Source organism: Pezoporus wallicus, unplaced genomic scaffold (assembly GCF_028554395.1).
Source record: "Pezoporus wallicus isolate ANWC-B61680 ecotype Strahan unplaced genomic scaffold, APGP_CSIRO_Pwel_v1 contig_12730, whole genome shotgun sequence".
Lineage (NCBI taxonomy): Eukaryota > Metazoa > Chordata > Aves > Psittaciformes > Psittacidae > Pezoporus > Pezoporus wallicus.
In genome coordinates, this window is record NW_026636296.1 from 8,949 (window position 1) to 22,736 (window position 13,788).

The 13,788-nt window shown below is 41.4% G+C and overlaps 1 protein-coding gene across 2 annotated transcripts; it reads right to left on the minus strand.

Moving 5' to 3' along the window:
• On the minus strand, positions 1-13,782 carry AMMECR1L (AMMECR1 like). Of its 2 annotated transcripts, XR_008971015.1 has the most exons (7): positions 12,516-13,782; positions 7,166-7,276; positions 6,584-6,698; positions 5,764-5,854; positions 5,213-5,256; positions 4,690-4,786; positions 1-3,468 (listed from the first exon to the last, which is right to left on the minus strand). XR_008971015.1 is itself a non-coding variant. In XM_057399930.1 (6 exons), exons 1-6 carry the CDS (start codon positions 12,920-12,922, stop codon positions 3,357-3,359), a joined length of 933 nt encoding a protein of 310 aa, XP_057255913.1. In that variant the 5' UTR covers positions 12,923-13,782; the 3' UTR covers positions 1-3,356. The 2 variants fall into 2 exon arrangements, 1 of the variants encoding a protein (XP_057255913.1); XM_057399930.1 differs by lacking the exon at positions 5,213-5,256.
• Positions 13,783-13,788: the final 6 nt, after the last annotated feature.

Consider the following 13,788-nt stretch of genomic DNA (forward strand, 5'->3'; position numbering starts at 1 on the left):
TCTTTATCCATTATGATTTATTCTCTACAATACTTCATTAGAGGATAGAGTTCAATTATTTACACTCAGAAGTTATAATATAGGTAGGAGGCAACCAAGTGTAATACAAAGAATTGGTCTGACATCTCTGCACTGAAGGTCAAAAGAGGTCTCCTGCTTTAAGGAAATAAATTAACCAAAAAAAAACCCAAGAAAACAACATGTAGTTTCCAGAATACAAACAGAAAACAGCACTAATAGTGAAGATTGCAGATGTCTGTTAATGTACTATGAAAACAAATCATTCTGTGCAAAGGTTAAAATGAACTCTTAGATTCTCTTACGGATTTTTTTCTCTGATAAATTGTAGATATGTGATATTTTGATTATAAAACATTCCCAAACTGAAATGGCATCAGCTGAGATTGACTGTTGAACATTATGGAAAAAGAAAAAGGTAAAGAACCTCACAGTGGCAACATTCCAACACTGACAGACTCCAGTGATCAAAGACATTCTCCTGCAGTTACTGTAAAACAAAGACAATTCATAATTGCAGTGAGATTATTTCTCATTTGTGGTTGTCATGAGAATAAGCCCTTCTAGACCAAAAGGCACTTGCTCCTAAGGATGAGTTAAGTCCAGATCAAACCAGGTAGCAGTTGCTTTGAGAAGGAGCAGTTCTAACCTGCGGTCCCAGTCAAATTACTGTTGAGAAATTCTTACATCAACTGGTCACTGATCTTGGTCGCCTCTGTCTCAAGACAACTCAAAGCAAGTTTTGTTTCTAGTTCACCTCTTCCATCCTTATGCATAGCTGCCATGTAATGATCTAGAAATGGGATTATTTCCTGAGACCACATGTCCTTGTCATGCATTTTTCTTCTGAGCTAACTTAACTATTGACACACCTTTTGACTAGTTTTACAGCTGGACCCTTATGGGACTAAAGCTGCGAGGGCCTGTTTCTTAGGCAGACCAATGTTTCTGATTTGCCAACTTCTTTTCTCACTGCAACAAGACAAGAACACAGTACATATTTAGAGGCATTTTTGTTTTTGCTTTCTTAAACAGGCTGAGTGGGGAAATGGAAGTGGGAGAGGATAAAACTTCCCCAGTCCCAGACCACCTGCCCACTTCAGGCTTCAACCAACCAAGTCACTCGATCCTAAAATCCTGTTCTTAAAAATGACAGCTAACCCTCCCCACCCCACCCCTTAGATATCCCCTATTCAAATAAAATGAAATCAGGAAACACCATACACTGTTGAAGACACAGAACAGGGCAAACATTGGGAAAAGAAACAATACTGTTGAAAAGCCTGGCACTATATGCCTGCATGACCAGTCTCACTGAGCGTGCTCAGGGGTGAAGTTTTAGCACCATTTTTTTTGCTTGTTTTAAACTTCTTAGAAATTAAATTCTAACATAGAACACTTGAACAGTAATGAGTGTAGCCCTATGTATCATACTGTTTGACAGCTGAAAGGTGAATGGCATGTCCAGAGCTGACCCCACCCTCGCCCATCACTACACGGCACCTGGGAGAGTAATTACAAACCACTCGAGTTTGTAACAAGACCGATTTATTCTCAGCAGCAGGAAACGAATAAACAATCCCTTAATCTTCAACTGCTTTTCAACAACATCACAAGGGAAAAGTGGCAATTTCTAAGGACGACCCAGTACAGGAGGAAAGCTGGGTCAATATTGCACCATTATCCAGAATAGGACCCCCTCCTTTCCCTCACGTATCTGTCCTCCAGCAGGAGGATATTACACCAATATGAAGCAAAACTGCACAATTCTGTGTGCTTCTCTAGGACCAGAAGGAGCAGCAGCATGCAGTTCTGAGCTTTCTACCAGCCCTATTCCCTGCCATGCCAGGAGAGAATTTCAGGCTTCAAACACCAGTCAGTTTTAAAAGCCATCATTACCACACGCATGAAAGCTTTAAAGATATACGCAACCAAGCAGCCATTACTCTTGCTATGCACTTGTTTTTTTCTTTCCCAATCATTGTTGACCATACAGAAACTTGGAAAACAAAGCAAGCCCCCACAAATTACATTTGGACATCCATCACTGAGTTCACGACATCCCTCAATGACACTGCAGAATAACAACGGGATAACTTCACTCTTCCTTTTAGGAGAAAGTATTTCTTGTAATCATCAACGATGGGAGAAGAAAGAAGGGATGCATACGAGTTTTACACACTCTGGGTAATACGGGTTTCCCCACTCATTGCCTTAATGTGGTAATGATTAAACTGTGTAAGATAATAATTTACCAGTTAAACTACACAGCTCTTCTCTATAGGCCTGCTATAAACTGGAATACTCACAGTTCTCAAAGGTCAGTAGTCACACCAGAGAAAGTGGCTGTCCTGTCAAAAGGAAGGTCCCCGAGACTTTAGCTTAAGCTAAACAGATTTCAGTCACTAGTCTCGCTTGTATGACTACAGCCAATGCCCTCCCCACCCCTCGTGCAATCAGGCTCTGCTACAAATGTTTAGGCAAAACACTTGGTTGCAACAGAGCAGACTGTCCACGGACACTCAAGTAACTCATCCTATGCACACACAGCATGTGCCATGCTGCTCTCTTACAGGTCTAATAGTATTCTGTTTCATAGCAGGCTGCATTACAAAGCACTGTCTGAAAAAAACCCAGAAAACTGTAAACGAAGAGGATTTCTAGAAACCCATCCCTCAGTGGGATCTGATAATTAAAGCCTTCTTATTTAAATAATAAATTCATCTGCAATACCATCCAAAGGCTTTTCACGTCTTTAAGTGTTTTCTGTCTGTGAGGATGAGGTGCTATCCAGATGTGCAACACTCCCCAGTATCATAATGTCCGTCTGTGATGTGTGGGGACTGCAATCAGCTCTCAGTACACAACAGATACAAGAGATTAAAAAAAAAATCAACTTAAAAAGAACCTAAAAAATGTTTTGTTGGACTCCGTTGCCCAGACTGCCAGGGGAATGATCCTACTTGATCTGGGGGGCTTCCATAACAAACAACTCAAGATTCCAGAGCGTCGGTAATACACAAGAATGCATCAGTCCGAAGTGGCACTTTCACTCCTAGAGGTCTTCTGCACCTCACGACAGTTCATAGGCATGGAGCCCCAATCCAACTGAACCCTCGTTCAGAGGGAAGGCTGAGATAAGGCTTGGGCCCCTGAAGTTCTGTCATGCTCTCATCGTCCCCCCAGGTCAGCTGGAAGGCAGACTTGGCAACGGAAGCTAGCATCATAAAATGGTGCAGTAATAGAAATAACTGGACCAGGAAGAGGAGGCATCTGCCCCAATGATGTCATAGCTGTTGGCAGCAACTGGGGAGTGGGACTGGTCATGCAGCCGTGTGTCAGGAGTAATGATTGTAAAGGGGGGGGGCATGAAGAGTGCCATTCTGGAAACAATGCTGACGCGAGGCCATGTATTCTGCATAACTGATTGTCACCTTCTCACTGCGGTACCTATGGGAACAGCACAAGAAAAAATAATGTAAACAGACTATGCAACATGAAGGGACTAGGCAACATGAAGGGACTAGGCATAAAAACATTCATCCCAGATCCCCTTTTAGCTCATGACCAGTAGTGACCAAGAGGAATCCTACTAACTTCATAAATTACTTGGTTTTGTTTTATATTGCCTCATACAGCAGTCTGAATAAGTCTGAATTAGCTTCACTGTCCCAAAAGTTGAGCCCTATTCAAGGCAATCATAATTAAGAAGACTCCTGAAGCAGTACACAGGAAACAAATGATCCATTTGTATTCCTTTTATCCACTTGCTGTGGAAAAAAAGGGACACAAAAAGTTGTCTGGGAACAGACTCAGTTTCAGCGACTAAACAACCAGTATTTCACTATTACTTACTTTTGTGATTATCTCCACATTTGAAAAGCCAGTAACGAAAATGATGGAGTTGGGTAAAGGGGATTCACATGTATGTGACTTGGGCCATGTTGTACAGTCAGAATTACAAAACCTGAAGTCCCTTCTGAGAGACCAGAGGTTTCCAAGTGCTTCTAAAGCATGGAACTTCAGAGTGGTTGTGAACTGCACCAAGTCCATGTTACACCAGATGTGAATGGAAACCTTCATCCTGTCCTCTCCTGTTAAAAAAACTCCAAACACTGCATAACCACTTCATTTCTCCAGAGGTAAGGAATGACCTGATAAATTAACGGTTCTATACAAAATCAGAATGTTCCAATTTTTACTAACATAAAGGGAGCTGAAACCAATAGGACAGCTGCGGGGTATAGAAAAGCGAGCAAATTCTGAAAACTAGCCAAATATGAGTGTGGTTGGGTTTCAAGACAGCTGTCGCCTCCAAACAGCTACAACATCCACACATGAGCACACTGAGAAAGGGAAGTCCATTGTAAAGATAGATAAAAATCAACCTTTTTCACTTTCAAAGGTTCTTTTGATCTTTCATGTGGATGATAACATTAAAACCAGTGGCATTTCTCTTAGAAAATGCCAAGTTCAATCTGGACAGACTGAACATATCACACTTCATTCCATATAGATTTTATGACTAACACGTGACATTTACGATTTTGTCTTTCAGACCACATCCCTCAGCTGAAAGAGGCATGAAGACTTACATCAAGCACAAATGATTTAAATTACACACAAAACACTCTGAAGCAAAATTAAAAGGCAACAAATATATTGACTTACCTGGTGAGTTTAATCGTTTTCCTAAAATCATTGGTAATCGGAGCCTTAAAGCCACCTTTCCTGAGTAAGGAGTCTATGGTCTGGATCTGATCCCAGTCTATTAAAAAGTAGAAGCAAGGGAAATGCTTCAATATATAAGTGATTTTTCAACAAGGTTAGAGATGCATTAAAAGGCTTCTAGAAAAGCACGCAATTAAACAGCAAATTTTGAGCTGTTAAGACATTCGTGGTCTTATGCATGCACACTATCTGCACATGCCAACAACGCCTTTAACTCATATTGGAACTGGTCTATAAAACAGTAATTCCATTTTCCATATGACCTCTCGTCTTACAAAGGTATGTGCCTTGCTTCTGTTGCAGGGACCCCAACCTGTTTTATTATGTGCCACTCAAGGTTAGCTCCTTAAGCCTTAAAATAAGGTAACACTTAGCTCTTTACATAGATAAATTGGGATCAACCTGATGCTCTAGTGATAGCACAGTGCACTGCTATGTGAGAGATCAGAGTTAAAATTCCTACCTTCGTCTTTTGCCCCAGAGCCGGGAGGATGCGATCACTCCACTCTGCTAGGTGGAGGAAAGGAGGCAATATTTTGAGCAGTTACCATGGTGACCGCTACTATATTTGAGTGGGAAGCGTGCTCCAGAGGGGCCCTGTTTTCTGCCCTCATCTGGAGGATGCTACTTTAGCAAGAATGAGGAGGAAAGGGACTCTCCTGTTGGTGCTGTGCAGCCTGCAGTTATCCTAGTTGGTGGGAGAAACATAGAAGAGGAAAGATGCAACGCTGAATGAAGCTAGAAGATCCATACTTTGAGATCCTCTATTTCTTAAGCCCTAAAGCATTTTTATGCTAAGATACAGCTGCACACAGATGTGGGATGAGAGAAAGGCCAGATGGAAACCCAGCAGCAAACAGCTGTATCAGGTGTCAGTTATCCAGATTAAGCCTGGTGGTTCCATGGCACTACTGTGAAGATAGCATGGCAATCCAAAAACAAAATCCGTACATTTCTGTTACCCAATCCTGTGACACAATGTGTTGACATTTTTGGCTGCCATCTCAAACCCACCTTGTTCCTTAGCAACCTCAGGTAAATACGTGGCTGTGCGTTTGACACCTTTCTCATTGATGAACTCTATTCTGATCCCATGGATCCCAACCTATAGATGGAAATGAATAGCCAAATAAGAGGTGTTTGCTAGCACTGAGTCCATGACCAAGATGTCATTCCCAAAACACTCTGTGTATCTCTCTCTATGGCCAGTTTGGCTTTTGCCTGGATAAAGACATTCTCTTCCTCACTATCCTTACCAGGCAGGTGCTACTAATAGCTCTCTTAGCAGCATAAAGGGCCTCTAACACCTCTCCTAGATAAGCCTAACCAGTCTCCTTGCTACTTCTCCTGAAGTAAGTCTCGTCAGAAGTCTGACAGCTTTCCATCTCTTATATTGGGCAAGAAAGACAGGATCTCTACAACAGTCATGCCTAAAAGAGCCCAACCAGAAAGTCTGTTTAATCCTTCTTGAACTAAAAACACTTCCATGGACAAGGTCCTAAAAAAGAATACCTTTGCTCTTAACTACTTTTTCTACCCAGTATCAAAATACTTCCCATTTTTTTTTATATATGTATTTACACCCATCTCCTATTGGGCCAAATCCATAGAACACTTTCATGTCTCTCTTATTCCTGTTCAGACTCCCTCCAACCAAAAGCATACTGCTAGGTCATTCTCTTCCACCCTCCTAGTTTTCTAGCCCTATTTCTTCTATTCCCAGTTCCTTCTATCCCCATACACTTCTGTAACGAAGGAGACACATCACCATGTACTAACTGGAACCCGAACGGAACGAAAGTGATGCAGAGTTCCAAATGCACCTGGTTCTCACCTCCCAGTCCAGGTAGTCACTGGCATCTTCAAAGTTAGTGAGGAGGGAGACAGAGCAGAAGAGTTTGGGCAGCTCCTCGCGGGTCAGGGGTGGAAATCGGCTGTCCTTAAGTGCACTAAAGGAAAGAGAATATATATTGCCTAATACAAGCACCACATTAAAGCGTCAGATGCTGAGTTATTCCCTTTTTGATTATGCCACTGTGAAACCATTTCTTTTTGCTACTGCAGAGACAGTTATTTGTACCACCTCCTAATGTGATGAACTGTAATGATGAATGCACACACTAGTGCAAGCTTTCTGGTGCTTGTCTCCAACTTTCTGCAGCTGGAGACAAATTATGTGCTACATAAGATGTCAAAAGCATTAGTATGCAGGATAGGTTCCATATTAGCCCTAAAACATCAACCAAAATTCACCAGTTGGAAAGATGTTCCACTAAATCCTGATGTACTACCTCACCCTAACTATCATACATTTCTCAGGTTTCTTTTATTGTGAAGCATATAAAACTGAATCATGGCAATCCAGCATCTTAACCTTGAATCCTTACAGATCTTTGGATAATTAAGTTCAGATTACCTGGTTAATGTGTATTCCCTGAGTCCTGAGTGAAGATTCATGGCTGAAAAGGTCCCAATGCAGCCACGAAGCCGCTTGTCTCGCCCCGTCTTCCACGTCACAAAGAGTGGACTGGAAAGGCAAAAAAGAGAAATACTCCAGCCTCTGGAGACACCCGGTTGCTAAGGGGAGACCAACAAGGTGTAAAAGGCAATGCATGCATGCACTTGCTTTCTCTGCCTCTAATAAACCCCAATAGGCATGTTTTCTCACCTGCTATCTAGCAATAATAAAACCCTACAGATCCTCAAATTCAAAACCTCAGCATCTTCCCCAAACTTGCCCTCCACTGACACTTTCCTGGCCAGACTCTGCCCTGTCTTCTGACAAATGATATGGTTATTTGACCCCACTGATTACCTCTGTGAGTAACGGCCTCACTTAGTAGCATCCACTAGTTTACATGACAACCCAGATAAAAATTCCTACAGGTGAAGCAACAGATTACTTATTTATAGTACCACTGAACCTGACAGATCCCCAAGTGTTCTGCAAATTATCTACAATTCAGGTTTGTGCTATGCTTTTCTTTTTAAGGGATAAAAAGCCAGTCTAGGTTGTTGGGTTGTGTTTTTGTTTTGTTTTTTTTTTCACTGATATTTCCAGGACTTTATCCGACTTCTGGGTCCATCCCTAGTGCTCAGTTTATGTTATCATCTTTTGCTTACATTACATTTGATCTATATTACACACACTCCCTCCTGTTGAACACATATCTAAATCACAATATTACGACTACTCAAACATCACATGGATTTCTATTTTCTCATCCATTATCATGAGTTTACAGGCGTAACAGTAGATTCTCATTTCAATCTGTTAATGTAGAAGCCATGGTTAAGCCTCAGAGAACAAACAGTTCAGGACAACAGCATTCAGTAAACAGGTAAAGATGACTGATCATATTAAAAGCAAAAAAATGACTTCTACAGATGAGTGAAATTGCAAACAGCTGTAGAGAGACACAGTAAAGAAAGGACAATGCACCTCTACAAGAGCATCTGGAAAACGTTGCAAGGCAACTGATGCTGCTGATCTAACTATAAAACCAGGATGAGTGATCTTACATTTTTCAGATTACAGAGTACTGAATACAAGATGTGGTTGCTTCAAACACAAGCATAAATGAGAAAGTCATTAGTGATTCCAAACATCAGTCTGTGGGTATCTATTGCACTTTAAAGGCAAGTCATTTGACAGAAGACACGCAGTGTTAGTAACTTCTCTGAGATGAGACAAACGTTGACAGGAGTTCTAGAACATAAAGACAGATTAACTGATTCTACAGCAGAGATCTGACACTTTCCTCAAACTCTTGAGGCTCTTGTAAGCAATGCATCTGTAGCAAACATTACACAAAACAGTAAGATATTCTATTCGGACAATAAAACCAGCATGGATTGTGGATAATTTCTCAAACACAGGCAACAGAGCTTCTTATGTCTAAGTATTTAGAACATAACTTAAACTGTAGTCGTAGAGCAATGCCCAGTGATGCTCCTCAGAGCAACAACAGAATTAAAAAACACTATCACAACATAAATCCATCATTCAGGATCTAGTTACCAGCTACGACCAAAAATAACTACCCAAAATAGCAAATTGCCCTTAAGTGATAATTGTGAAGTACTCTGCCCACAGAGGAAGCAGAAACATTCTTCCACAATCATCAGCCACCTTATATATACTTGACCAAGACAGAGGAGTTACTGTTCTAGTTTTCCACCACCCCCTCAAGGCACTGGCAGGGTATCTTTCCGCTAGACTTTCATCTAGCTACCATGTATTGAAACAGAAAACAGCAACAGCGTAAGGAAATACATTAGAAAGATAAAAGATACTAAACTTACAAAGGAGATTTCTGAGCAGCTGTCACAAGCTCAGTGGAAATTTAGCTTAATCTAAATGAAGTTTTGCAACCATTACTTAGCCCACATGAAACTCACCCTAAACAGAAAAGGGAAGGGAGAAAACAAAAAGCATCGCTGACACAATACAACTCTAAGTAAGCTCATTCTCTTCTTCAATTCAAATTACAGGTTTGCATTTTCAATTCACCTCTTTCCCATTCCAAAGAAAGAAAAAGAAAAAGGGGGAAGGGAGAAGGATGTTTCCACTGAGCTGTGACACAGCTTTCTGCATCTGTAATAGATTGTATCAGGAAGGACAGGATAATTGCATTCAGAAGGCCGTCATGTTTTAAAATACCTTAAAGCACACTTGGAACAATTTTTCACTGCAATTGTAACAACTGAGGCATAAAACCCCCCATAGATATATGATTTTGTACAAGTATATAAAATTTCACTATTAGGAAGATTTTCACTGTAGAAAAGATGTTGTTTCTGTATCTGAAGAATAAATGCACTTAGCAAATTGCAGGTGTGGCTGACACTAAGTCAATTGTTCCATAGCCCCTCCCTGAGAAGCGTATTTCCCAGATGTACTGAGAAAATCCACAACCATCCTTTACCCATGTTGACCCAAAAGCATGCACTGGTACTTCGCAGACTTATCCTCAGCTGATTGTGGCAATTGTTTCTCCCCCAGCCACAACATCCTACCTAGTTGTGTTTGAGGAGGGTTTGCTAGGCTGAGGGGAATTCCAGCAACTTAAAAACTAGCTTCTCCAATTGCAACTGCAAAGGGAATTTTTAAGGAGCAAAATATAGTTTGTTCAAATCATAATTTAGCTTGTACCAGGGAAAAACCTGTTACAGTACAGATTTTATGATGCGAGTACCTTATTATTTGCCTTGTAAGGCAATTAGAAACTTGCATGGTGTAGTTTTAGTACCAGTTTGTAATACCTACTATTAAAAAAACTCAAAGAGCAAAGTACAGAAGTGGAAGAAGCAACCAATTAACTACTTGCGTGCCATACAGGTTCAAAACTGTAATTTTTTCTAGTAATCTGAATAGCAGGAGGGATATTACCAAGTTAATTCAGACTTAACTATAAATCTGCCAATGCCACCTTCTCTATAGCGGTTTGTGAACATCACTGCTCACACGTATGTAAGGTTCCCTCACTCCATAGATATTTACCAGCTCCATCATGCCCATCAAAATTATAGTCCAATCTCTCAAGTTGGTAACTGCAATTCACTATGGTTTTCAAGTCATAACCCTTTAACTTTTGTTATTGCACTGTTTATGCAGAATCCTTACCTTTATGACTACTTCTATTTTGACTTTAGGGTTCAGCATCAATCTAAAAGATCTGTTATGCAAGAAATAGGTCGGGACAAACCTGTGCATCTTTCTATTCCTTCCATCCACAAGGCTCTCTTCTGTCTGTCCAGACAGACTGCTGGTATATATCTCTGTTTTGTCCAAAGATCTCTTACATAGACATAAATTATGCTATGAAGGACAACAATCCAAATTATTTCTGTGTCTCACTTTGCTTACTCTTGTATTTGACAACATTTGGCTTGAAGTTCATTACATTACTGTCTCAAGTGTGACAGATCATCCCTGTGTGCTGCTTTCCAAGAGAGCAAACCCCATGCTTTTCCCTGGGGTACACAGAACTATTTGCTAGAAGCCACAGCATAAATGCTGAAACACAGGAAAATTCAGGTAAATGCTGACATTTGCCCAGAGGGGAAATAAAAAGAAAAGCTGTTTTTTGCTCTGGAGTGCTGATATACAAGACTTGCAAATTGTCAGCACAGAAATGCCCAATGAATGATTTCGAACTTTTCAAATCTAGGCATCAAATTCAGACAGCCAATATTCCTGAAAGAACACCTTTTGTGGAACTAGTCAACAGGAAGAGCCACAAAATCCAGCTAGGAATCTCCTTTAACACCAAAATAACAGAGCTGTATAAAGCCATCTTTCTTACTGACTACAGAACAGAACAAGAAAAAAAAACCTTTGCATTTCAAGTGTCAAAATAATCAGCAAACTAACACATCATTTTCTAAAAGGAGCCTACTTAGCTTAGGTATGAGAAACAACAGCAGAAATACTTCAGTCTGGGGAGTCCCTGGAATTATTCTGTATTCCAGTCCAGTGTATTTCTCCATTCACTTGTATTTGCAATATTAAACAGCTTAGTCTGCAGTAGCATTCAGAACATGTATCCATAATCCTACTTGGATAATAACTGCATGGAAGCACAACCTACATCTACACTGACAGACAGTGAGGTGGGGAGACATTCAATACCTGGAAAAAGTCCTTGACCTGTTTAAGCCATTGTTCTTTTACATCAATTTAAAATTCATTAACTTAAATTAAGGATGTCAACAACTTTTTATTTTATCTATTGTTCTGGAGGTGGCCCCTGGAGGAGTGTCAGAAGGTGTCTCTGTCATTGATTCTTCCAACAAACACTTTAACAACATTAACATTTCCACACCCATGCACTCAACCTTCAGATAAACATTAGCTAAACCTCACCAAAGCAAAATACCTTCTTAAATCCTTCCCCTCACACATACCTCCTTTCCTATTAACCTTGGTATCACCCTTGAAAGTTAACTCTCCATTTCTCCCCATATTGCCCAACTAGCACTATCTCTGTAACACAGGTTTTGAGTTCTACAGCTAGTAAGTATTCCTTTCCCTGTTAAACCCATTAACTTGGACAGCTGAGCACCCTGGTGAGGGTCCTCATCCAGTTCTCACCAGCTCAGCGTTTGCTTCAGGATGAGCAGGGAACTTGTTTCAACTTCTTTATTTCCTTTCCATCTGCTTCACAGAAGGAAGTCTCTCCCCTGCCCCTTCACCAGTGCAGTGTCTGACAATAAAACCAAGACCCTCTTCAAATTAATGACATTATTTTACTGTTTTGTGGAAGTTCTGAGTTCAGTTTCACTCATTCCTTTAGTACACTTTTAAGGGAGGCACAGCCCAGTTAACCTTTTCAGAGCAATCTGTTTACAAAGAAGGGAGCAAACTTTAACAGAGCGTTATCACCAAGTGGGCTTGCACTCCTCGATAAAGTATGCAACGTCTAACGCAACACAGCAGACTGGGAGCTGAAGAAGCACCACTCTTCCTCCTATTTTGCCTAGCTCTCGTTCTGTCAAGCTGGGCATGTTCTCTTTTGAAGACCACTCCTCAAAGCTCCACTCATCCCCAATGACAAACACAACAGAGTATTTTGTACTCTTTCATACACTTACAGCACATCACTTTTTGTTTCCAATAGACAAAGCAAGCAGCAGAACAATCCCCTTCCTCCCCTCACAACAGTTTTCCCATCCACCAGAGGAAACCCTTCATCCCTCCCCAGCCAAACCACAGCTCTGGATGCTGGTTTCCAAGATATCCTCCCACACATGGATTTACTCACTAGGGGTCATTGGTAAATCGAGGAAGTCGTGGCTGAGGGAAACCATAAAGATGACAGTAGAGTACATCAAAGCAGTAGCAGCACATCTCTGCTGTCACCACCAGGTTCTTGGTGCTGTTGGCAGTTCCATTGGGCCGAGTAAGTGGGCTCAGAGCTCCTGAAGTGGGATTCATTCGAGTAACTGGGGAATTTCCTGGGCCCAAAGTCAAGTCAGATACATTCTCCCTTCCATTATTCCCGTCTGTGTGCTGGTGGTTCTGAAGAGGACCTGAACTGGAGCCTGGTATAGTTGTGGCCTGATTCCCATGACTGTGCGTTCCACTCCCAGATAACTTGGGCTTCTTCACCCCACAACAGCCAGCTGCCAGCTTGGGCTCAAGTGGAGGAACACAGCGTCTTTTTCCCATCCTGCTTCACAACTTGCTGCCTGGAGCACTGCAGAACCCTGGCAAGGAGGGAGGGAGAAAAAAAGCAATGAACAGTTACAGGTGAAAAGCCAACAACAGCTTCCTTGCTTCTGCTCAGATGTCAGAGAGGTTTGCTTCTGCAACAAAAAGAGGAAGAAAACCCTCACAATGTGCAACCAAGTACAGACCTAAAGCCAGTTCAGCAAGTAGAGTGGTTTTACACATAGATTGGAAGAGTGTGTACACAACATGCATGAAATCACACTTGTGAAGTCATTGCTGAGGTGTACTGAACACTTCAATAGGTGGCTCATCACACCCCCCCCAATAAACAAATGAACATAACCAGCTTTCCCATAAAGGGAATTAAACTGCTGGGAGAGCAGAACAAAAAAAGACAAAAGGACTTCAGACCAGATATACCCCGTCCACTGCTTTTCCAGATCACTCTCCAACCCCTGGTCAGTCCCTGCACAGATGGCAAACAAGCTACTGAACAACCACAGGTGCATTCCCCTTCCCCATTCTCAACAGAAGAGTGACAACTCCGAATGACACCTGCAGGGGTTGGAGTCCTAGGGTTTCTGCCCTTGATTTAGCTCTATCCTAAGCAAGACACAGAGAGAAGCTACAAGCACTGAACCTCCATTTTCTAAACAGCAGACTGTTTTCCAGACCCAGTGAACTCATGAATCTGCATTTACTTTCTAGGATTAAGTAAATCAATAGCACTCATAAATAAACACGTGCAGTCAGGATATGCAGGAGAGGAAGAGCTGAAGACTGCACACAGTCTGAACAGAGGGAAGTGATGATGGCAGGAAACAGATAGAGTACTTAAGAAAACCAAACAAACCAACCCCAGT